At 34.6% G+C, this 27,068-nt stretch overlaps 1 protein-coding gene across 1 annotated transcript; it reads right to left on the bottom strand.

Moving 5' to 3' along the window:
• Nucleotides 1-582: 582 nt before the first annotated feature.
• On the bottom strand, nucleotides 583-25,950 carry LOC128990975 (RNA-binding protein 45-like). Its single transcript, XM_054413665.1, has 11 exons — nucleotides 25,603-25,950; nucleotides 22,673-22,787; nucleotides 19,525-19,722; nucleotides 19,183-19,403; nucleotides 18,297-18,478; nucleotides 16,624-16,757; nucleotides 15,527-15,666; nucleotides 6,378-6,504; nucleotides 5,550-5,706; nucleotides 1,988-2,101; nucleotides 583-1,564 (listed from the first exon to the last, which is right to left on the bottom strand). Exons 1-10 carry the CDS (start codon nucleotides 25,784-25,786, stop codon nucleotides 1,997-1,999), a joined length of 1,563 nt encoding a protein of 520 aa, XP_054269640.1. The 5' UTR covers nucleotides 25,787-25,950; the 3' UTR covers nucleotides 583-1,564; nucleotides 1,988-1,996.
• Nucleotides 25,951-27,068: the final 1,118 nt, after the last annotated feature.

The raw sequence follows: 27,068 nt of genomic DNA, 5'->3' as shown, positions 1-27,068 counted from the left end.
ATTCTGTTTCCAGCACCTATCCCATATTTTGTTGAGATATAATAATAAATTAGTTGAATATAGATTTTTGGAAATTTTTAAACATCACTGTAGGTTTAACATTTAAAAGGGCAAAAACTTGTTCATGAATACTACTTACTTAAGCTACTAATTCGCCTTTATTATTTTTATTTATGTAGAAACGAATCCAGAATAGGGACATTATACGAATATAAATATTACAGTAAATAATTCTAAGTATCTGTGATTGAAGCTTACAAATATAACTGTTTCACCACAATTTTGATAGGATTAGAAATAAATTCAAAATAATTTAGTTTAATTTTCATCGAAGTTTTTAGCATTATAGATTTCTTTCTATATCCTTGCCCCATTTACAATACATCCTGGGTGTTAATTTAATTAAATCAGAAGTTTGTGATAAAGCAGAATTTGAACCTTAATGTGAGATTGTATTGTTTCTAAAATGAAGAATGTCTAGTAAACGCAATACAATTAAACATCATGTTATTGTAAACAACACAAGTCTATGTGGCAAAGAGTCATAAGTTCCTGAAAATGTAAAAAAAAAGTAAGTCCAAATCCAGATAAGTAAGTTTATTTCCAACACATCAAGTACCTTATAATAAATTTGTACTAAAAGTAAGAAAGTTACATCATTAGTATCAATATGAGATTCATGTTGAGAGCTGAAAAGGAGAGGTGTGCGAGCCTGATATTTTGGATTGAGCTGTGTTCCGAGTCGAGGTTTTTGAAAAAAAGGCTCGATTCCAAGGAACTTATTTATATAGGCTAACATTTTTTGTAATGCCTTATTATAAATGAATTTATCTTTCTTTTAACAGAAGAATCATAAAAATATGTCAAGTCCAAGTGGTTGATTCAAAATTTGCAAATAAAAAACCCTCCCATGGTTTTATAAGATCCCAATAATAAATAATTCCCTACTTAACTTATTAAAATTAAAATTTTTACTAGGAATCATCCACCTAATACATTAGCAAGCAAGTCGTTATTTGAAACAAATGTAGGTAGATATTTTACAATCGACAAAAATCAAAAAGTGATCACAGTAATTTTGTGATAATCCCCCCACCCCCCAGTCTGGGAAACACAATCATCTTCCTCAGGCAAAGCTAAATTTGCAATTCACAAAAACATCCCCACGGACTTGTTTACATCATCGTCAATCACAGTAAAATCCTGGTTATATCTCACGTTACGGATACATCATCATTGCCTCTCACAATCTGTGAAAACATGAACGTTTTAATGGCGCAATCTTTGAAGACGGGTTGCACGATTGCGATATCAAAACAGTCTGCGACTGGTACGTTCGCACACCTCTAGTGAAAAATGTATGAAACAAGACAAAGCAAGAGGAAAGTGTCAATCAGTAAAAGTTTAATCTTAACTTAATCAAAATAAAAGTTCTTGTAGTACAGTCAAATCACCAAACATATATCGTAAACACTAACACTAAAGTCTAGTAAATGTGAGTGAGTGCGGTTGACCCAGTATCGTACTCTGTAAGTCTAAGTCAAGACTCAATTAACTCGGACCACTGTAAACACATAAATCATTAAAGCAACATAAGCATAAGCAAAGCGCACTAGATGTATGGAAAGTTGGATACCATTCAGTACAACTGTAATCCTACTAAGTTTCCAGTATTTCAGTAAGTACTGTACAGAAAAAAATTACAATTCCAGCATGTATTTGTATTGGACATACCTGAACAACATTATTGTCAGTAAAATCATTCGTTCAAATAGGATGTTGTAGAGAATTTATACATAAAATCAATGTAGCTGTAAGTTAAAACATACTTTGTTCAGTAATAAGTTATTGCAGCAAATGAAATGAGTAAGTAAGTTTACACTCTTTCTTGTCACTAGTCAGTCATAAATTTTCTGACTCTTATCATGATATTTGTAAACTAAGTCAAAGTTGAAACGCTCAAGCAAGCAACAAAAAGGCAGCTTACCTGAGATATTTAATTACCAGGATCCATTTTTAAACGTTTCCGACTGTCGTTCTTTGGAGGGTCGGCCAAAGACACCTTCAACCTCATCTGACACACGTCGGCTCCATGTAGCATCTGGGTTTCAAAATTCACCATTTGTAATCAGATAAAAACTGTTTGGTTATCTAGAAATTTTGGTGTTGGCTATACAGAGTTTATTATTTCATACTTCCTCAGATTACGCTAAGTTTTGGTCCAGTAAGATTAAAAAGTCAAATAACTTAACCAAAAACAACTAAACCAAAATGATAAAAAATTTTAGTCATAGCTGAGAAAAAAATCACTTCTAACATCACTAATCCAACCTGATCGAGTCAGAGCGGATTTGACAAGAAATATGACTTAACGACCGTGGGAAAATCAACAATCAAACGAGACGTAGGAATTGGCTAACTCAGGAACTCGCTAACTCGGTCGTGTGGCGGAACTGGCTAACTCTGGAACTGGCTAACCGTCTCAGTCAGGAATTGGCTAACTCCGGAACCCGCTAACTCGATTTTGTCTCGCGGCGGAATTCGCTAACTCTGGAAGTCGCTAACCCGGCCGCGCCCACTGCTCGGAGCGGTGCCAACCTTGTACGACAAAATAATCGTACACTGCCGTATTTCAAAATGTCAGTGTCTATAAAGATACAGTAAATGTTATTGTTTTTTGTTATCAATTCCACTTTTAACAGATAACTAGCCCAAAGTAATTAAAAGACAATTAAAAAATCATGAAAAAATGTTTTTTATTAAACTGTACAATGGCCAGTTAAATGTTTATGATTTCGATCTTAAATATAAATGCCATCAGTATAAAAGAAAATAATAGAATATGAAAAATATTCAAAATTTAGTTTAATTGGTAATAAATAATTAAACCTCTACGAAATTAAGCTAAAATACACGCAAGTTCTTAAACACGGAAAACAGATTTAATTGTAATGTCGTAATAAACTAAAACCATTAATTAATACAGTCATCAACCATCGTAACTTTCATAATTAATTCATAGATTTTAAATTTAATGTTCGTCTTTGAACCGTCCAACTTACGTGTACACATATGATGACATAGACTAAGTTATTATCTAGGCCTAATAGTTTGAACTAGCAAAGCATTGTAGGCCTACTAGTAAATAGTTGCCTAATTCTAAAATGTGTTGAATTTTTTAGCAATAATGTTACATGTTTTAAAACAGTTTTTAGATTGTACACCTAAGCACCACTAGTAAAAAATAGGAGAAGATATAGTATTCATATAATAAAACGTGACAGGGTTATTTTAATTCACGATTTTTAATAAACTAATTGACGGATTTTCCTGATTTGAGTGTTGGGTTTCCTTTATATTGCTTTCACAAACGATATAAACTATAGCAAGCCATTGCTCGGTTCACTGTTCCCCAGTACTGAGCTACACAATAGACAATAGCTTTGTTTTTGGATAAGATAGAACCAGCCTGGAAAAAAAACTCCAGACTTTTAAAAAGTAAGCCTACTGAAAGACGTAAAATTAATATTAATTCAACAAAATTAAGAGGATGACCCGGGTTCTACACTAATAGCCTACGATAAAAGAAATTTACAAGTTGTATTTATGCATAGACCAACTTTTAATGCAATCCATGAATACATTAGGCCTACCACTTTATAATGTATTGATAAATATTTATTTAAATTCAATAGCTCTATTTAAAAATGCGTAACCACTACAATGTAATTCTGTAATGACGTTTAACGTGTAAATTTTATTATGATTTATGATTTAAGGTTACTACAAGCCCAGTATATAAAATACGAACTCAAAAATTTTATTTGCAGAAGTTCACAAAATGGTATTTATTCGAATAAAAGAAACAAATGGCAGACTACGAAAATAGATATTTCATAACATGTAATAGATCCAAATTAAATGTGCATTTTTATCTTTTTCATACCAATAAGCTACTATTTAAGTAAGAAACCCACATATAAAACATACTCCCTTATATTAGTACATTTCTAATCCTTATGGATCATCTGAAGACAGTTGTATTGTTAGTTCTGTCCGGTGCACTGTCTTTAGAGGTCGTGTTTTGTTTACAATTGTTTCTTGTTTTCAGTAATTTAAAACCTCGTTTAACCAAATAAAACGTTCTAATCACAACTAATAACACGTCCCCTAGTTATATAACCAAACAGTAAGGAACAAATCATGAAGTTAACTATAAAATGATAGAAACACAATTTTGTCGACACTAGCGATCAGTGTCACCGGACATGAACTAGACACGAAAAACGAGCTTCAAAGTTTACAAAGGGATGTAAAGTTTACTTGTGTTGGTTAGTCTATGGTAAGACTATAATGCATTTTCCACCCTAATAACCATAAGAATAATGTTAAACATACTTCCAAATATATTTATTTTATCGACTACGTTGTTCTTACTCCTAATTAATCGTAGGATACGACATTATGGTACCGATACGATATAGGTAGTACACTTTCGGCAACACTGGCCAAAAATATTCGTGCTTGGCTCCCATTGGACGGCCCGCGAGGCTTCTGATTGGGAGTTAGCGAGTTCCGCCGAGGGACCGAGTTAGCGACTTCCGTACGAGGACGGAATTCGCTAACCCGGCTTTAGAGCGGGTTAGCGGGTTCCGGAGTTAGCCAATTCCGAAACCGAACAAGTTAGCGAGTTCCTCTCATCGACCAAATTTGAAGATAGGGCGTTTAACATGGGGTTAGCGAGTTCCAGAGTTAGCCAATTCCGCGGACCCAATCAAACTATAAAAATACTATTGACATAATTATCAAACCTAAACTGAACTGGCAACATGCAGTTCAAACAGATGCTTGGTTAAAAAGTAAAAACAAATGTACTGAAATGGTTTGAGAAATTTTTGCAACATTGCAGAATTAGTCGTAATTTTTAGGCTTAAGCGGCCGGTGTCATCGCTCAATACTCGGTCTTCCAGCGAGAGGTGTGTCAGGTTCGTATAATATACACTATGTACAAAACCAAACTTTTCGCCCATGCTAAGATGTGGAATACTCATTGGCAAAGCTGAAGCAGATTAGACAGTATCAGCTTTGTCACTGAGGATATCTCATCATAGCATGGGCAAAACGTTTGGTTTAGTACATACAGAATGTTTAATGATTAGCTGTTTGGATTAGCTTTAAAATGTCAAATGTCATTAAGTAGAGTGCTTTTAGCTCATAGTCTTGGCTTACAAATCAACTAATTTTAACGAACACCAACATTTCACAGGAGTTTTACCGTTACACACACACCTTGTATTCATTAAAATTGACCAGTAATAAGCTAAAAATGAGGCTGTGTGTGTGTGTTGGTAGATCTGTATGTTGCCATACATGTTGCATACAGCGTGTATGTTGCCATTAGATAAATCAACATGGCTATCCAATATTCACAAATTGGAATGCCTTAGTCAATGTAATTATAGGATATATTGCATGTAAATAAAAATTAAAATACATTTGGCAAAGTTTAGGCTACTGTAAAAGATTATTTCAACGAGTAATTATTTCACCTCCATTGCCCTCTCAGCTGATTCCTTCTTTGCGTAGTTGACAAAACCGCAGTTCTTTCCGTTGATTATGTAGACATCAACAAGATCTCCGAAACGGCCAAAAACGTCCCACAGAGCATTGCGAGATGGCATAGAAGGCTGGCCTACAATAAATAGTCTGAAACACAATTTATTGTGAATAATTATTCCACAAACCAATATATCAGACTTAGAATATAATAATTAATTCTGGAGAGTTTGTATATGACATTTAAGTTACCCAAAAATAATACATACAGAGGAACCTTGACAGCAAAGTTCTTAATGGGGCTAATCCAATCTATATATTAATAGGCAAGTATGTTTCTTTAAAACCTTTTTTCTCAGCTCCTGTGCATCACAGGGAAAATCTACGCATACCGCTGGAAAGATATTTTCCTGTAGAAGTACAGAATCCCTTTAAAAATTAAAATTTAGGCTCTGAAATAAACACAACAAATGAAATTTAAAAAAAATAACACGACCTCTAATTATTATAATTAAGTTAACTCAACACATAAAATAAACTAGAAAGCAATTTATGTTCTCTATAAATAATTTTACAATCAGAAATTCGGTTAACGGGTTCTCAATTTTCAGTTAAGTGAATTTCATCTCAATTAGTCAATTAATAGCAAACTGCAACTAAAAATAGAAAATTAACAACCTATTGGAAAATTACCAAACATTTAAGTTATATCAAGAACAATTCTTATATAATTGTAATGACAATGGAAAGGGTCTTATTTTTATACAAAAAAACAATGTAAACAAAACAAAATTTGTTTTATTAGCTATGTTACTTTTTACCTTTCGACAGTTTTGGATTCAACTCGTGCGAGGGGTTGAGGAGGGGGAAGTCTGACGGAGCAGAGGGAAGGATCGTAATTGTCTGATCCTTGACCAGGACCCATCCTGCTTGCTCCTGCCAAAGCTCCTGAAATAGAATGTTTTAGAAACAAACTATAACCTTTTGACTTTTGATACAACTAGACATTCCATCCCAATTTTGAAGTTGTCGCCAGTTTTCAGATTGTGCTGCTCTAATTTACTATTTTCTGTCAAATACACAACAATTTTAGACACTAGAGCATTCTGTGACTGGCTCACACAAATATATTCTTTTCTATAACAAAATTAGGGACAACTATAACCTTTTGACTATTGATACAACTAGACATTCCATCCCCATTTTGAATTTGTCGCCCGTTTTCAAATCAAAATGTTCATAGCCACAGACAGATCATGCTGCTCTAATTTACTAATTTCTGTTAAAAACACCACAATTTTAAACACTAGAGCATTCTGTGAATGGCTCACACAACTATGTTCTTTTTAATAAAAAAATGGCGACAGCTGGTCCATACAGGGGCCCATTTCATAATAAACTACAAGTTACAAGTTACAACTTGTAACATTTAATTTCCATTAGATTTGCATTGGGTGATCAGCTGATTTACTAATAATATTAGTTTGTACTTTATTATGAAATGGGCCCCAGGTGGGATGTAAGTATGTTCAGTATTCAATAGTCAATGCTATATCATTCAGTTAGATCTTTCACTCTTCATTCTTACAGCTATTTGTCTGTCCCACCTTCACATCTTAGGACTGAAACCATTTTTCTTGAATTATTCTCCCAAGTGGAGGTGTTTAGGGATAATCTAAGCAAAACTACGACGAAAAACGAATTTAAACTATAAAATAATCAAATGTATTTCTCATTAAATGTTTTCATGACAAGGAACAAAATTGGACAATAAAACAGACAGCTGATAGTAAAAACAACATTCATATCATCTGTATGACTATTACAAATAAATAGAAAAGGCAGGCATTTTCAACACTTTCCCTTATTTGCATAGTCCAAGATTTTCTCGCAGAACTTGAAGTCTTGGTCGAGGTATAGGCTTCGTCAGTATATCTGCTAGTTGATATTCTGAACCAATGTGCTTTACAGTCAGCATACCTATATTTATTCTGTCTCGAATGAACAGGTACTTCCGCTGAATATGTTTTGTACGAAAGTGAAACTCAGGGTTTTCACAGAGTTTTCTTGCTGATTCGTTGTCAACTTTCAGGATAGGAACAGCAGACAATCCTATAAGTTCTTTGAACAAACGAGCAATCCAGATTGTTTCTTTTGAACCAAGATTAGCTGCAATGATTTCAGCTTCACAAGTTGAGTCCGCAACTAACTCCTGACGACGACTAAGCCAAGTTATAGCTGCACCCGCGTATTTAATAATAACTCCACTTGTTGAACGCATTGTAGTTGGACAACCAGCAAAGTCCACGTCACTATAGCACTCCAGTAGACGTGTTTTAGGTTTGGATTGGTACACTAGCTTCTGGTCCACAGTGCCGGTCAAATAGCGTATAACACGCTTTGCTCTTGTGACATCATCTTGTGTAGGATTTTCTAAGTGACGTGATAGAACACTTACACTAAATGCAATGTCAAAACGAGTACCACGAGCAACATAAAGTAGGGCTCCAACTGCCGATCGGTATGGAAAATCGGAGGCTTTCCCTGGTGTTTGAGCAGTGAGCTTCTCTATGGGAGTAAGTAGTGGCTTGCATCCTTCCATGTTGAATCGAGAAACGATCTTCTTGATATACGCTGATTGGCAGACCAATATATCACCATCACTTTGAGAAATTTCGAGTCCGAGAAAGTATGACACTTCTTTAGCAACAATTTCAAATTGTGAACGAAGTTGCCCAATAAATAAGTCCATTTCAGTCTGACTAGTCGCTGCGACTAATCCGTCATCAACATAGAGTGCAACGATGATTTTTCCAGCAGGGGTAGGACAAATGTAGACGCAGGGATCTTCACGGCTCTGTCGAAATCCTAAGCCTTTCATGAAGTCGTCAAACCGTTTATTCCAGCATCGAGGTGCCTGTTTCAGGCCGTATAAGCTGCGTTTGAGACAACAAACACGATTTGTCCCATCTGAATATCCTTCAGGCTGCTTCATAAAAATCTCTTCTTCAACGTCTCCGTACAAGAACGCAGTTGAGACGTCAAACTGCCGTAGAACCATCTTCTCAACAGCTGCGATGGACAATATTGATCGAACGACCTCCAGACGAGCAACCGGGCTGAAGGTTTCGGCATAATCAATACCAGGTCTCTGCGCACATCCTTTGATGACCAATCTCGCTCGATATTTGTCAACACTTCCATCAGGATTGCGCTTTATTCGGTAGACCCACTTGTTGTTGATAGTCTTCTTTCCCGGAGGGAGTTCGGTCAATTCCCATGCACCGTGTTTATGCATGGACCCCATTTCTTTGTCCATTGCTGTTTTCCATTCAGCACTATCTTCTGAACTGATGGCTTCAGTGTAAGACTTAGGTTCATCGTCAACAAGAAGAACTTCGGCAAAGTTAGACGAGACGTAATCGTTTAGCCACTCGGGTTGCGTTCTTTCCCGAGTCGAGTGCCGAGTTGCAGGATCATTGGATAACTCTCCATCTTCACTATCACTGCTACTTGACGAGTCCTCAGTTAGTATAGGCTCATCACTGCCCTTCACTGGAGAACTAGGCTTGTCAATAGTCTCTTCAACTTCTTGCCAATCTTCTTCGACGTCATTGGTTTTCTCAATCTTGATGGGCCACTCAATTTTCTTGTCACAGTCTCCAACAATTTCTTGAAAAACGACGTCACGAGAAACTACGATATCTCTTCTCTCTGGGACGTAGATTCGATATCGTTCATCGCCATCGTATCCAACCAGGTAACCAACCACAGCTTTCTTGTCCATTTTTCGCTTCCTCTGAACAGGAACATGGACGTAGCACATTGAGCTGACCACTCGCAGATGTTTGATGCTCGGCTTTTGACCAAACCAGAGCTCAAAGGGTGATTTGTTGGCAACTGCTGACTTTCCCACTCGGTTCAAAACGTAGCCAGCAGTGATGACAAGTTCAGCCCAGATTGCTGCAGGAAATGTTACATTTGGATTGGCATACTTGAAGGTACGGGCCATTTCGACGATCGTTCTGTTCTCTCTCTCTACAGCACCATTTTGCTCGGGTGTATACGGCGCTGTCAGACGTTGGTTAACACCATATTCTCTGAGAATTTGACGAACTTCAGCGTTGTCAAACTCACCACCGTTGTTGCTGAGAAACTCTTTGACGTGATGACCAATTGTGCGTGCTTTAGACAACACTTCACGCAACGCTTCCTTCACAGCAGATTTTTCCCTTGCGACAAAACAGTATCGGTACCTTGAAAAGTGGTCTTTTATGACGATCAAGTATCGGCGACCTCCGAAGGATGGGTCAAACGGGCCGCAAACATCTCCGGATAACAACTCACCGGGTGCTGACGGGCGTTCTCGTGTTCCGAATGGTAGACGGCGTGCCTTTCCAAACTGACACGGCTCGCAGATCTCGTAGTTGGCTGGCACTTTGATACCCATTTCGGATTCGAGCTTCGATCGGACGTAGCGTTTATCCATGTGACCCCAGCGCTCATGATATAACTGCAGAATGCGATTGTCTTCTACTGCATTAGCGCAAACCTCAGACGGTTGAACTGTGTGAAATGAGGCACGATACAAAGTTCCACCACAGTTTTGAGTACCTTTGAATACAGTTTTTTCGTTAATAGTGAACCGACACTCGGTATTAGTCGATTCAAACCTGCTATTAGGGTTTCGATCATGAGCTGCGAGAATGGACACTAAGTTGAGAGAAACGTCAGGAACATACCAGACATCATTGAGTGTGAACGTTTCCAGTTTTCCATTTTCATAGTTCGCTACTTCAACGACTCCACTGCCAAGAGCTTTTATAACTTCCTTTCCCGCCGCCTTTACTATTGCGTTCGAGTTTGCAGGAAAAGGTTTGTACTCCGTGAAAATATCTGTGGATATAAAGGGGTGTTCACTGTACAACTTTGAACCAACCAACAAAAATGAAATTTTAAAAATAATATTTTCTTTGAAAAATAAGACATCGGTGGGTTGGGATGAAGTTCCAATTTCACTCATCAAAGCAGTAGCAAATAAAATTGCTGAACCCCTCTCAGATATAATTAATAAATGTTTTGAATGTGGTATTTTCCCGGAAAAATTGAAATACTCTCATATTACTCCGATATACAAAAAAGGGGCTAGAACCGATATAAATAACTACCGCCCAATATCTGTTTTAAGTAATTTTTCAAAGATATTTGAAAAAGTTATCAATTTCCGGCTAGTAAACTATTTTAACAGCAATGATTTGTTTTATGAAAAACAGTTTGGGTTTAGAAAGACATTCAGCACCAACAGTGCACTGATTGAATTTATCAATGATGTTACAAAGGCTTTGGACAGGTCTGAAACTACTGCTGGTGTTTTCTGTGACCTGTCTAAAGCCTTTGATTGTGTGGATCATTCAATTTTGCTTTCTAAATTAAAAGACTACGGTATAAAGGGTAAAAGTTTTTCTTTATTAGACTCTTATTTACAGAACAGAAAGTATAGAACAATAGTGACCAAAAACGGTGTGAAACATATGTCAAACTGGAATTTATCTAATTGTGGTGTACCTCAAGGGTCAATATTGGGCCCTCTTTTTTTCCTGATCTTTATTAATGACCTTCCAAAAGCTATTGGCAGAGATTTAATCTTATTTGCTGATGATACAACAGCAATCATAAGAGAGGATTCAGTAAATAACTTAATTGTATCAATAGAAAACACTTTGGATTGTATGAAAAATTGGTTTACAGATAATGGTTTAAAGCTGAATATTGACAAAACTCATATAATTAAATTTTCTTTAAAAAACAATGTAATTCTTGATAAAATTCCAAATTTAGTAGAATCTCATAGATTTTTGGGTGTATTGCTTGATACTCATATTAATTGGAAGATTCACATAGATAAGATGAAAGGCAAACTAAGATCTATTTCTTTTGCTTTCTTTCACCTGATAAACTGTGTACCTCAGGATACATGTATCACAGTTTACTATGGATACGTTGAATCCATCTTGAGGTATGGAATCATACTGTGGGGAGTGTCAACAGAAGTCAAATCCCTACTAATTTTACAGAAAAAAATTATTAGAATCTTAACCAAATCAAGAAGGAGAAAATCATGTAAAAACCTGTTTAAAAATCTTAGAATTCACACCATTTTTGGATTATACTTAAATGAAATTCTAAATTGGATACATAACACTAAGGAAAATTTGTCAGATGTAGTCAAATTTACACATAATTATAATACAAGGAATAAATATAATTTCAGATTACCACATCACAAATTGACGACTTTTAGGAACAGCCCTCAATATATGGGACTTAGATTGTACAATGAATTACCCCTGTATCTTAAAAATTTAAATGCTACTCAATTCAAAGATAAAATAAAAGATAAAATAATTGAGAAAGCCTACTATTCACTTGACGAATTTTTGGAGAACCCTATAATGTAGATAAAAATTCTCTGATATCCTACATGAGTTTATTTAAATTATTTTAACTATTAATTTTACTATAAAATACATCACTATGACGAAACACCTGTTCTTATGTATGAAATGTACTTTATAAAGAACGTATTGTGTAAATAAAATATGTCTTATGTCTTATGTCTCCGTGAACCAACTCAGATTTGACGTAATGTGCCGCGTAGCGCCATTGTCGATCCACCACTGGTCGTTCGTGGTCACGATATTCGTGTCACTGCTGATGGAAATCAGCGCACTTCGGTTGTCGGTCACGTTAACTTGCGAGCACTTCGTTCTCTTCTTATCAGTGTCACTCGTTTTTGAACTAGTGCTAATGCCATTAGCTCGAGCTGGATACACAGGCTTGCCGTCAGCTTTCCATTTAGAGCACTGGCGAATCCAATGACCTTTCCCCGAACAGTATTTGCACGAAGTGTCACCTTTTGGTTTCCTATTCTTCTGACCACCGCTGTTTGTGGCACTAAGAATGTCACCAGCTTTTGAAGTAGGATCAACATTACGCTCATGAAGGATCAATGCAGATGAAACATCTTCAAGTTTCTTGCTCTCGTTTGCCTTCATAAGTAAGTAGCTAGACTTGAACGATTCAAAACGCTTCGGCAAAATGTGTAACACTTTTGACACAAACAGGAGCACAAGAAAATCTTCGACTGTTTGGATGTTACGCGTTTTGAGGCCAGCTGCAAATTCGCGGTTTTGATTCTTCAATCTTGAAAGCACGGTCGGGGCATCCTCGGTATCATCCCATTCCATACTGAAGAAATCCAAACACTGACGAAACAACTGATCTTCTGCCTTGTTATCAAACTGCTCGACCAAAATGTCCCACGCTTCCTTAGCTGATAATCTTCCGGAAATACGTTGATGTAGATCATCACTAACGCACTGAGAAATAACTATTTTTGCCTGAGTCGTGGATTTGTTAAATTTCTGAAGTTCTTCCTTTTCGGCTTTAGTCGGAGGCTCAGAGAGGGTAGGCTTTTCTCTCTTTCCCTCGACGATATCAACCGCGTCGAACAACTCTAGAACGTACAACACTTGATCTTTCTACGTCGGCCAATCTTCTACTCCTTTCAATGGTTTTATACCTTTCACGTATTCCATTTGTAGAGCTGGACGAACTCGATCGAAAGATATACCAAAGAAATAATACTTTTGAGAAAAAAAAAAAAATACGTCAGTATAAATTGTTCTTACCGTGTACGTAGTAGACTAGATTTCCCAACACTGTTATGTACATAAAACGATGCTGGCGACCATAACCTCTTGAATTATTCTCCCAAGTGGAGGTGTTTAGGGATAATCTAAGCAAAACTACGACGAAAAACGAATTTAAACTATAAAATAATCAAATGTATTTCTCATTAAATGTTTTCATGACAAGGAACAAAATTGGACAATAAAACAGACAGCTGTATGTTGTAAAAACAACATTCATATCATCTGTATGACTATTACAAATAAATAGAAAAGGCAGGCATTTTCAACAATTTTCATTCTACACATTACTTCAGAATAGGTGTAGAGTGCTTGTGGCATTGTCAGATAGATTAAATCCATAAGTTGGTGGAATTTTATTCTGGGACCCTGGGGACCGAGGTCCCGCATTCTACCACTAGACCAGGTGATTCCATAGTGATTAATAATAAGCGGCTGTTGACAAGGGGAGGGGGTGCGAGAGAGAGTCTGCGACACTAGAGTGCGAGAGTCATTTAAGCTTGAGCAGATCATATGCCAGGTAATTTTGTTACCACTTAATCATAAGAAAACGTTCAATCATCTTTTTAAGAAAATTAAAGAATTAAAAAAGAAGTTGCAAACACTAAACTAACGAAGCGACAATGATTCATATAGAAGAGTTGATTATTAATTGAATTGTTAATAAATAGTACACACTATACAGATTCACTAAAAACAAAATCACTATTATGCTATTAATTTTCTTCACAATTTTCCCAGAATTGTGACTTTTATCCTCCCCTTATATATTTAATCAGGAACAGACTTCAGTATTATAAATAATGTTTGGTATTCCTACTTCTTAATAGTAATAAAAGAATCTGCGAAGCAAAGAATCGTACAACTGTTTTTAACATGAGGTTAACTATAATTATTAGGTTGAAAAAATTCTACAAATTGATACCTAACATTTAGTTACAACATGCAATGGTTGGAAAACCAAAGAGTAGGGATGGTCAAGTCTCGAAATTTCGGGAAATTTTCGGGAAATTTTCAATCTCGTTACACGAGACGAGATTACTTTTTGGCCGAGATTTTAATCGAGACGAAAAAAAAAAATATTAAAAACGCCTGCAGAAAGTCAATGCAATACCCGCAATACAGGAGCGTGTTGTAGTTGCGTTTCCTTTTCGAAGGCGTTCTTATTTAATTAATTCTTTTAATGTAAATATTACTTTAATTTTTTTAATGTAAATATTACTTTCATTATTTTAATAATATTACTTTAATAACATTTGAGAAGTTTTGTTAAGTGTAAGCAGTGTGAGGAATGTTTTATTACTATAAAAAAAGTCAAAACAAGTAACTATTTTATAAAAATTAATATTGCTTTTATTTTATGATTTATTTTATTTTAGGATAAGTTGAACTCTATCCTAACTGATATCAACATGTTTCCTAATCGTAGGCATTTTTAATAAGTTAGGCGTGATTAATAAAAAAATGTTATGCTGATGTTATTTAATGAAAGATTGTAAATATTCTTGCCTATTATCATTATTTTAGTATTTAAACAGTCATCTAACAATGTTACAAAATCAGGTAAAAATTTTGAACGTGCATTTCCCGTTGTGTATGAGAAGAGAAATCTCGTCTCGAAATTTTATGAGAAATAAAAAATCTCGTCCCGTCTCGTCTCGAACTAAAAATCCAATCTCGTCCATCCCTACCAAAGAGCTTAACAAATTAGCAAGAACATTCGGTACTTTCCTGTTAAAGGGAACATTCATTATTATCGATGATTTTTTTCGATATATCGATATTAACAAATTGAAACATATCAGCTGACAACTACGATAAATATTATTCAGTATATGAAACTGTTCTAAAAAAATAACCTAACATAACTAACCAAACTTGCTGTAACGTTTAAAAATTCCGTGTTTAACTTGCCTTTTCTACTATCAAACCCAAACGGAAGTTTTAAATGGTACAGCAAGTTTGGTTGGTTATGTTAGGTTAGCTTAGAACAGTTTCATTTCTTAATCCATATAGACTATTTTAGCATAAACAAGATCAGTTAGTTGTTGTTGTCAATTTGTAATGGATCTGATCGGAAAACAAAAATATCGATATATCGAAAAAAATCATCGATAATAATGAATGTTCCCTTTAACAGGAAAGTACCGAACATTCAAAGTAATCTAAGAAATATAAATGTTAAACATTTTTCTTAACTCTGACATGCACAATTGTGCTTTGCTATAGATAAGAAATAGCTTTTTGTAAAGACATACCTCCGACTTGCAGTTTTATCATGTTGGTAGCCTCGGCTAGGGCTTTAGTCAGGGTTGCCAGCTCCTGAGTGATCTCAGGTGCAGACTTAGCGGCTACGAGACCCATAGCGTCTCTCTTGCCTGACACACCTCCGAGCAACCTGAAAATCACTCCACTCTTAACACAACACCGTCCGATCACAAGGGATCTATCAGTTCCTTTCAATAATTTTTTTTCATTCAGATGATATCAATTTCAGCAGCATAGTTTTTAGAGTTTCAATCCTGTTTTGGTGAAAAACTCATTATTTACAAGCTCGGCATGGTTTGGACATAATAGCTATTTGTGTATCAAGAGTGTAAAGTACGTCATCGCCTCTCGAGAACTGTAGATGGCTGCACGAAACTTTAGCTGAAAGAGCGGTAATGAATGTTCGTGCTCTTAATACACACAAGATTTTTCCCACCACCATAATTGACTTATCATAACACACAGATTAAATTTTTAGTATATTATAAAATGTCATTTAGGTGATGTTATTTGCTTACAGGATGTTAGTATTTTATAGAAACGCCAACAGTGAAATCTGCTGATTTAGCAAGAGGGAATGAATAAAGCGGAAATGAGCTATTTTCTGTGTACTGTACAGGTGTTTACAGGTCATGTGATTATTTCCATGAAAAAAAAAACTTGTAGGAAAAACTGTGGTTCACTGGCCATGAATAGTAGTGGTACACCATGTTTTAACTTTTCCTTAGGCATATTTATCCCCTGTATGTGTTTATTCAGTGTATGAACTATATACAGAATTGTAATTTCACTGGTTTCTAAGTCAGTTTTTATATTCCTGAATAAGCCTCCGAAATATAGTTTAGACATATCATAAGTGTAAAAACTACTCTAAAACGTTGTAAAATTTTCATTTTTCTCTAAACCATTGATTTAATTAAAAAAATCAAATAATTTGATAAGACCCGCTATTGTTCCAGCATTTACTATTGGATACTGAAGGTTCCAGGCTAAAAGGTAACTAAAACAAGCAGAAAACATAGTATACATTTTGACCATTTGTATAAACTGAGCACTAAATTAATCATAAATGTTCAATATGACTTACCCGTCCCCACCGTCATATTCTGATTTTACAACGATTTTCTTTCCCGGGGGATATTCAAAACCATGCAACTTTTCCAAAGCGTAGGATGCGGCGTTGGGACTTGCATATTCTAGGAGGACTCTTCTCAGTAAAGGCTGAAATAGAAAAAAACCTTCACCCAATCAAATTCATCCTTTTTATAAAGAATTTAGAATATAGAATAATTAAATTATAGAATAATTTTTGTAACCTTATGAGGAAATTTCCCATATAGGGAATGAGCTATTACCGTAGGTCTCGTGGTAAGAACTGGACTCTGGACCTATTTATTTTTTGTTTTGATGTCCCCAAAAGCAAAAAAAACCATCCGTTCATATGTATGTGTCCATTAGCACGATTACTCGAGCAAAAATTATCCCATTTTGATTAAATTTGGTACAAACGTATAAACCTTCATTTATTCTAACAAGTTCGCGAACCAGCATGATCGTACTATGGGAACGGGGGTTTGGAAAGGGTTTATGGGGTAAAAATTTATTTTATACCATTTTTGAGAATAAAAACATCCAATTGAGCAATTTATCACCAAACTATTTTGTAGAGCTTAAAAAACAAATAATTAAGTGTATTATTAAGGCGTTATTAAAATGGTTACGGAGAAAATATAAAAAAATTGTTAATTTAAAAAACTGTTGTAGTTTGTTTGTTTGTGAACAATATTTTTATCAAATTTGGAAAATGCATTTATTTTATACTAAACACTATTAATATTTTACAAAAACAAACTTTTTAACCTCCCTGTTGCAGCATCGTAAGTACTCGTTAAACTAATGCTATTTAAATAGCGAATAAACATGATATTTTTAAGGAGAAATTTTAGTGTAAATCCAATCAGGCAAATGGAAATTTGCTTGGTCTGCAGGTTTGCTGCGGTGGGGTTATTTATCCATTGAATGTTGGTAGAATATTTAGTTCAAATTTTCAATAACTTGTTCTTAAATGATTTGTTGTTGGCGTAGGAAGGAGACATTCTCATTCATAGCAGTCAGTGCCCTTAGTTTGTAAGTAATTCTTCACTTCAAAAAACTCGCAGCATTTGGTTACCTTAAAAATCCCGTTTCTTTGTAGAAAGAAAATATCCCTTGCTATGATTTTTTTTAAACATGTTATGTTTGGCGATTTTGTTAAGCATAGACGGTGCAACTGAATTTGCTTAACATTTTTTCACTTCTGTTGGTGAAGTTTATTTTTGTAATAAAACGAGAGTTTGGAATCTTATTTCCAATTTGTATTCCACATGATTCAAATTTACAATCACTGTTAACCATTTTTTTTTTTTTTTTTTTTTGTTAAAAACCCATAAAAACACAACTTTTATAGTCTCTGCTACCACAGACACCAACTACTATGGCTATTATAGTCAACTTGCCAGTTGAAAGGTTAAATATAGAAACTTCAATATGACTATGTTACCTAAATTCCAAAACTTTCTGAAATTCCCCAAAAAAGTATTAGTAAATATCTGAGATACACGTCTTGGTTTAAAAATTTGAATTATTTAGAACTGATGGAACATATGCAAAATTTCAAGATATTACCTAATTGTTTTTTTTTATTAGAAGGCAAGAATTAATTCATACAGTAGAAATGCTTGAATTGGTACAGAATTACCTCTCTTCCAAAACTGTACTTACAGTGCGATTGTAGTTTGTTGATTCGTTAACAAACCGACAGATCTTGAGTCCAGGCACGAGGTCAAACAAACGTTCAACTTGGTCCTCGGACAACTGAGTGGACACCAGGGCCGTGAGACGAGCAGTGTCCAGACGACCGGAGTAGTTGTTGATCAGGTCCATGGTGCTGGGTCCGGGGTAGCCTAACAGACAATATTATAAAATATCACACATAATAAATGAAAACCTTTGGTAAAAAAATTAACGAACTACTGTTTCTGCAAGAATGGCAAGATAAACATGACTAAAATCATAATAAAAATGTTACCTAATAACAAAAGATTGATAAATATGAAGCAAGTTTGATAAAATTGCCAAGTTAACAATAATAAACTTGTAACAAGGAAAACTACTGAACTGGCTGGGTTGAAATTTTACAAAGAGGTAGAACCCTGGCCCAAACATTGGTTTATTCCGTTCTTGAAATGGTAACGATTGACCAACCTAAATAAACAATTTATTAATAGTTAAGTTAGTTAAGTAATGAACTAACAAAGTTGGTGACAGAACAGAAATCAACATTTCAACACTTTCATTTTCATTCATAATGTAAAATAATTTACTTCCTCGCTTCAAGCAATAAATAGAAAACAAAGTAGGCTACCGTATCACCCGTTATGAAAAAGATTTTCCTAGTTCAACTATACTTTCACCAAAAAATACTTCACCCAACCAAACAAATCTATAAAGGTAGGCCTATCTGCAGCTATAGTTTCTATAAATATCTTTTTTTGTGCTAAGTTCTTTCATGTATTAATGGCGGTTTTCAAACAATAACTTTCAAATCAAGCTTTTTCAAATAAAAACATTAAATACACAAAAAACACATTACAAAAATGTTAGAAACCTTGTCGACTGTGCGAAGCCATATCCATGAAAGGCGGTGGAGAAGGTTGTTGCATTGAGTTAAATGAGTTGGACTGCATGGAATTGTATGGGCGGTCAAACGGGTCCATGTAGCGATCGTGGTGATTGGACTTTTTCTGGAAGTCTTGCTCCTTGGGCCGAGCAAAGACAGCCTTATAACTGCGATTGCACTCCTCAAATGCTGTGGCAGCGTGAGAGACTCTTGAAATTATTGAAAATACATAAATTAGTAAAATCAAAATGCCAACTTTAGTGACAAAAGAGAATATTTAACTGTAAGAAAAAATAACTTTAACAAAATAATGAATTACTAAACACTTACTTTTTGTACTTAACAAAAGCGTAGCCTTTGCTCTCCTTAGTTTCTCTGTCTCTAATGACGGAGATGTAGTCAATGTCACCGTACTTTTTGAACTCAGCATTAATATCGTCTTCGCCAATACTCTTAGGAACCACAATAAACAGCCTGAGAAGTCGCTCCATATCATCAGACTTGCCCATCAGATTAGGCTGGTCTCGTCTGGAAAATTAGCATACTAATATGTTAGCCAAATGTAATTAAATTCAAAGTTTAGTCATAGACTTATCAATCATTTAGACAAATCATTTTAGCTATTCAGTGTTTTGAGAAGCAATCCATCCAATAAAAATTGGCTTGTAAACACAACTCTTTGTAAAGTTTTTCTTAAAAATTCATTACCGGTACCCCGTAAAATAACTTTGTTCGTTACATAAAAAATTAAGTTAGGTCTATAGATATGTTGATTTGTTAATTATTTACTAATAACTTATTAATCTTATAACACATAATTTAATGAACACATTTTATAAATGAATACCTACCTAAATAATTAAGTAAATATGTTTGCAATCAGTGATTAACTATATTATTAAAAGAATTTGTTGGATTTTTGTATTCAGCAAATCGACCTGTTAAACATTTATTTTTACATAGGTATATTGGGTATCAATTTAAAGCTCTTATCCTCTAGATGTGCCTTTTGCAGGTTTGGATGGTGTCCTGTAAAAAATCCCTTCGACCTATAGACTTTTAAAATTTCATAGTTTCTGCTGAATTCTGTTGTCAAACATCTGAAATTTTTAAAGTTTACGTTTGTTTACATCAAAACAGATGACAATTGTGTTTACACATCCATACAAAAATGGGGTTATTGTTACAGTTAGTGGTGTTTTAGTGAATTCAAGTAACCTAAGTTATTGTACCGTATGTTATCTATAATATTAAAACGAAGCAGTGTTTTTTTATTTCACGATTCTGAATCAACCACTAGACCGATTTTCATGATTTTTGTGTTGAAAGAAAGATAATTTTAGGAACTAGGGAATGTCGAAGCCATAATTTTAGTTTAGGGTCCCAGTTTTATAGAAATTAAGTTTTAATTCTTAAAAAGTCTGGCAGCCGACGCTAAGATTCTAAATTAGCTTTTGGCATAAAATAATTTGCTTAACATAACAGCTGTAAACATTCAGCTTTTGTGTCACAAATTCAGCATTTGGATAAAAATGTAAAGACATACTTAGGGTTGACTTATTTATACTATGTGTAATGCTAATCACGTTCAATTCTTCTGTAAGAGGATGACGGATTAATTAAATATACATAGTAAAATACTAGGATGTTCAAATTATTTTTTAAAGCAATCTTCGATTTGTTTTAGAGCAATATAATTTGTTTTAACAGCTGGTTAAATAAAAACTATGGAACTATGAGGTTATTTTATTTACTCTTATTTTGTCATTGATTATACGCAATAAGTAAGATTAGCAGAGATAATTAGACCACAGTTTAAAATAGTTTAGACCAAAATTAATTAAACCAAAGTACAAGTCGAGGCTCTGTACACGAGTCTCAATAAAAATGGATGAATGCAAATTATTTTACTGCTCCACTTTTCAAGGAAAGATTAGAAAAATAACAATGTTTACATGTTTTAATTCTTCATGGTAGCTTTCTGTTTACAATTAATGTTTGTCTGCTTTAATTTTGTTTGGATTAGGCCCGGAAATATTGATGTCATAAAAAGAAGATCAAGAATAATCACGAGGAATCACGATTTTAAATTACCACCATAACCTCAGCCGGGTTTTTTACAAAGATAAACAGATGGATGGCATAGATTGAACACAACTTCGAAAATATCACTTTTATTTCAACTATGAATATATTGTAGTTTAAATTAACTAATATGGGAAATTACGATGTACATTTATTCAATGAGGGTGGGTAATTATCAAGGATAGAACTGATAACGGTATGGATAATAAACATTGACAATTACGTCACTAGCTTTACTAGCGTGTTTACTTTTTATATTCCTGCTACATGTGACCATTTATTTTTTTCAAATGAATGTTATTTGAACCAAACAGCTGTTTCAAAACAAACTGTTATTGTTTTTACTTTTCTTTGTTTACACTTATTTATTTAGCAATTAATGCAGTGAAATTGATATAAAGGATAGGTGTGACGATTAGTTTTGATGTTAGGACACCAAAGTTAATTTATGTGTACCTACTGTGAATTTATTGGATATTATCGTTTTATTTTAGGTAGTTTCTATTCAGACCTACTGGAAATTGTGTATGGTAGTTGTATTGTGGTGATAATAACTATGGAAGAGTCAGGTATGCTATGGAAGTTGGTATCGTTGACTAGGTCTATACACTTCTGAATTGACTAATACTCTCTCTACTGTAGGCTACTTATAATCAGTGTGCGCGTCTGTGCGAATCGGCTGAAAATCTCACTTCCTTTTCACATTGTAAAAATTGCAGAATTGCTGTTTTATTGTAAAATTATTGGATTTAAAATGCATAATTATCGTATAGGCCTATGATGGAATAAAAACATATTTGGTCACACAACATTTGTTTACAAGATGATTATTCACATTAAAACTGCAAGAAACTTTGTCTTTATATGTGTAAACTAGCTGATCTGAATTATTGTACACGGTTTTAACTGACTACTGAATTCCCGTACGTAGGACGGGCTAACACCTCGTTTGTATAAAATGTAAAGAAGAAATTGACTCCAAATAAGTTTGATTCACTATGCATGATTTTATTTTGAATTGGAAAAACTAGTTACAAAGCTATGTTCAGGGTTTGCTTAAAAAATTAAAAGTCAGTGACCACTAAATGATTAGCATGTAAAAATAGATCATTTTTAACTTAGGTACCGGTACCTAATTCAGGGCAATAGAAAATTGTAAATTAATTCATATACATCACAGATTTTGAATTCACAAAGTGACTCTGGCTGCTAGTGTGGATTTAAAAAATTACTGTAACTGTGTCTGTAAAAGGTACGTTAGGTAATAAAGATACAGAGTTGCAGCTGATGGTACCGGTTTTAAGCATTAACTTACATGTTGTTAAATCCTAGTGAGCAAATAAATTATTTTGCAAAAATGAAACTAAAAACTAATGACAAAATTGGCACTTACGAAAGAGCAACTGTGACTTTGATAGGTTTAGAATGTCCGTCAAGAACTTGTCCGTTAAGTCCTTCCATCGCACGAGCAGCATCTGATGTTTTAGTAAATTTAATGAAAGCAATATCTGAAATTGTAAATCAAATATTAGAAATAAAAAAGTACATGCATACAGTAACGTTTTAAAACAATTTTTATAACAAAATAAGGCTCATCTGTTATCTGTTACAATAGTCCCACTAGATTCTTTATCAAATAAAGTTTTAGTTTGTCAGTAAGTTAGGCAAACTAACTTATTTAGGCTAACATCATAAGTTAGGTTAGTAAAAATAATTAATTATACATGGTGAGGCAGTTAAACGGCACGATTTTGAAAATTCACAAACAATTCATATGGGCCTATACCTACAGTAGAAAAAAATAGGTTATACTTATTTGTCTTATGATAAATCTTAAGCACATGAGTGGAAAATAACGTATCAACTTAAAAATAATTATTTTGTTTGATATAAGGTCAGTAAAATGGGGTCCTTGGTTTTGCACATATTGTTGAATTCTGAGATGAAATCCACCTTTGAAGTTTTTGGCGTTTGCAAAAACGTCTGCAATTGTTTTGTAGCGCTTTGTTGTGCTAGCATTGGCTTTAAAGTTATTCATCCAAAGAGGGATAGCTTTTCTTGATAGCATTGGAGCCTGTGGCGATAGACTGAACTTACAACAGAAAGTGAACTGAGCACAAATCCCACTATTCTCGTTTTTTTAAATATGCCTTTACAGCAAACACACGTTGTACGATCGTCCAACCCTTCATGGCTACTGAAATTTCCACTTGTCTAGATGCCTAAGGTCATTTCCACTGTACTCTAATAGCTCCCTATTACGGCTTGTCAGCTGGTGACGGAATCGTGCCGTTTCACTGCTACACCCTGTACTACAAGAAAAATAGCTAGTTTAAGGGTGCGCTCTACCTCAGCTCGGATTTCTCAGTCCAATGTTGCTTAACACCGATGTTCCTACCATTGCACTGAACAGAGAGTGCTTGCAGAGCTTTTTGAATCTGGTTGATCACCACATCGTTATCCTTAAACCTTTTAAGAAACTGACTGCAGATTCTTGTTAAAAAACTATTGCACTCTCCCTGTTTGGTATGTTTTTCCTAAAATAACAATTATTTGAAGCCTATTCGTTAAAACTTATGATCAAAAACGCATATTTTAACATTTTTACCAAACTTTTAGCCCAAAATCTTTTTAAAATATCTAATGTAAATTTTAAAAAGCGCAGGACCTACAATAATGTTTAACGAAAAGTATGACACCAAGATCTTTTAAATCGGTTCACATGGGGCTACAAATAGTAAGAACCAAAACCCTTGCATTTGTGCGCGCCAGACCGGTAGAGCGCAACCTTAACATCAACATTTCTAAGGGTGGAACCTTGGAGGATGAACAATTTTCTATCCACTCCATTAAGTTACCAGTACCCAATGAAGTCTAAGAAGTAAGTTAGGCCTATATATCAATATCAAACTTTAAATCTGAACCCTATGTTAAGGCCTGAAAAGTGCCTAATCTAAGCTAGGCTATTGCTTTCATAAACTAAGAAAAAACTTAAGCTTTGATAGAAGGTAGACTTTTGGACTTGGATCAAGTTTTGGTACAAAACAAAACTCTTATCATAAAACTTTTTGATAAAAATACTATAGAACCTTTACACCTTTACCCTTTTGTATTACCTTTGTACCTTTTTGTATTAGGCTTACAATGTCTTAGGTAACCCATTGGCTGCAACTAAGATTTGCCATTTGTCAAGGGGCTGTCTAAGTTATGCCCCTAAACGCTGGAACGTAGTAAGATAAGTTTAGACCTACATTGCTTGCCTCAGTATTAAGTTTACTATAACTTAGGCCTACTTAGAACTTAAATAGACCATATGCCTAGTTTCTTAAAATTGGTCCATGCTCAGAAAGTTGGTTGTCACATCCCCCGCTAGGCCTATCTGTACAGCCAATGTTTTTAAAAGCATAAATGACTAAACAGTACAGTAACTTCGACCTTAGAGGCTAAAATATCAGGAATGTGAATTTATTTGGGCAGAATTCCGCAGAGAACCGAAGATATATTATCGGATGAATAATATATCAATGTTTATCCGGTTCGATAATAATATTGTATATAAATACCTCGTCACAGCTCTGAAGTTTCTGTAGATTACAGCTGTTTCGGCATCAATATGCCATCCTCACTAATTTGAAACCATATCCACGCCTTATTTGAAATTTACTATGGAAACTGAACAATCAAATAAAATAAATTTCCTGGATATAACAATAGAAAAGATAGATAACAGATTAGATTTTAGCATAGGGCCTATATAGAAAGCCTACCACGTCAAAACAAACCATTCACAGCACGTCTTACCACCCCGTATCACATAAACTGGCCGCCTACAATAGCATGGTATATCGCCTATAACATGTCCCAATGACAGAGTAGAAGAAACATATAATTCAAGCCCCGCAAGGTTAGGTTAGGTTAGGTTATGTTACGAATTAACCTAACCTAACAGTTATTAACTTAACCTAACCTTACCGGTACTGTCACAACTGGCCTTCCGTGCGTCTCCCGCAAGCCACTGTTATCGCGACGACTTTGAACCTTCTTATCGCTCGGCAACCTGTACGATAGCCTTGCGGGGCTTGAATTATATGTTTCTTGTTTTCTGAGAACATCCTTATGACCGTAGTAAAATATGAAAAAGTTTGGGGTTGACCAAGTAATTGCTCAGAATTACCAGAAATTGTGCAAGTTACTTAATAAGCCTAAGGACACTTGCTAGACTATTGATTTAGGACGTCCTTAGCCTGTCTAGGCCTATTTAAATTAGACTACTTACAAAGTTTCTTTTAGGGCTTTAAAAGTACAGAGGCTGTTGTGACTTACTTTTCGGCTCTCCTGTGTGCTTGTCTTTACATATCCACACGTCTTCCACTTCACCATAATGCCCAAAAGCCTCCCTTAGTTCTTCTTCAGATATATCTTTAATCTGGGCGACAAAAAGTCTAGAATTCGGAGGGTCGTCGAGCTTTGAGAATTTGTCATGATCTTTTGAATGACTATCCCTCATTTTTAATAGCTATTATTTAGTTATTAACACTTTTAATCACTATTTGAAATTATGATTTAACAAAAAATGCAGTGCAAGGCCTTAAATATCAAACCAAGTTTCACAGATCACAAACTAAAATTCAGCACGGCAGCTTATACTATACCATACTAATTCGCTTTTGACAACTAACTAACTAAACTACTCTACTACTCACTATTCACTAAAATCTACTACTACCAGTGTTGCCACACTGGACCTGTGAAAATTCCCCGTCTGACTGAGAAAAAATCCCTATTTTATCCCCAGCTAAAGCAAAAATCCTCCAATAATCCGCCAAGTCATTAAAATCTATGGAAAGTCCCCAATTTTCCTCCATCCTTCCTCATAATTCTACAAAAATCCCATATAACTGCCAAATATCCCGAATGCATACCTATCTATGCCATTGTGTGTGGGTAAAAATTCACTCTCCGTGAATATAGTATAGTATAAGTATCACCTCTCATGTCATGTTTTTTTTTGTAAAATCAAATTTTTTGCCACATTGTACTATTATCCAAAACTATCTTCACTGCTTCTAATTTATATTGTTAACTTATCGTCTTTCCTTGTCTATTTTGTTATTTTTGTTATTGCTATTGTTATTGTTATTCAAGATTGTTATTATATAGTATCTATTACTTGTTACTTGTTACTTGTTAATTTTTGTTCATTAATTATGTTCTTGCTGTTACCACTCACTGTTGCATGTATTTTGCCATCTTTTAATATTGTATACATTCTTGTAAACTGGTGTAAACCGTTGGGAAATAAATAAATAAATAAATAAATATATTACACTATGACATACATACATTATTTATTCACTCCATATTAAATGTGCTGACGAGGAAAAATCCCCATTTTATCCCCAGGACCTCAGCTAAAGCAAAAATCCTCCAATTATCCGCCAAGCCATAAAAATCCAAAGAAAATCCCCAACTCCTCCTCCATCCAACCGCCAAACTCTACAAAAATCCCCTTTTAACTACCGGTAACATGGTACCAATGATTATAATATATTATTTTAACGTACATACATTTATTCACTCCATATGAAATGTTTAGTAACTACTACATTACTAATATATATATATATAATTAGGTACAAAGGATTGGGACTGATAACATTTTCAGATATCCTTCTTAAATTATTTCCCCTCCCTTAAAGGTTGTTCTATTGATCACTGACTTTCTACTCCTCATTCTTAGTTTTATATCATACATTTATAATAGTCTATATTACAAAATGAGTCATGTT

The sequence above is a fragment of the Macrosteles quadrilineatus genome, unplaced genomic scaffold, assembly GCF_028750875.1.
Source record: "Macrosteles quadrilineatus isolate MER2022 unplaced genomic scaffold, UCM_ALF_1.0 Scaffold_1__1_contigs__length_201487025, whole genome shotgun sequence".
NCBI lineage: Eukaryota > Metazoa > Arthropoda > Insecta > Hemiptera > Cicadellidae > Macrosteles > Macrosteles quadrilineatus.
The sequence above is the reverse complement of the archived record's forward strand: the minus strand, read 5'-3'. Positions and strand labels throughout refer to the sequence as shown.

Coding starts and splice junctions, on each gene's coding strand:
- LOC128990975 (XM_054413665.1), bottom strand. CDS start 25,786: ATGAGGGATAGTCATTCAAAAGATCATGACAAATTCTCAAAGCTCGAC. Junction 19,404..19,524: donor GCTTTTGTTAAGTACAAAAA/GTAAGTGTTTAG, acceptor AATAATTTCAAG/AGTCTCTCACGCTGCCACAG. Junction 5,707..6,377: donor GAATCCAAAACTGTCGAAAG/GTAAAAAGTAAC, acceptor ATTGTGTTTCAG/ACTATTTATTGTAGGCCAGC.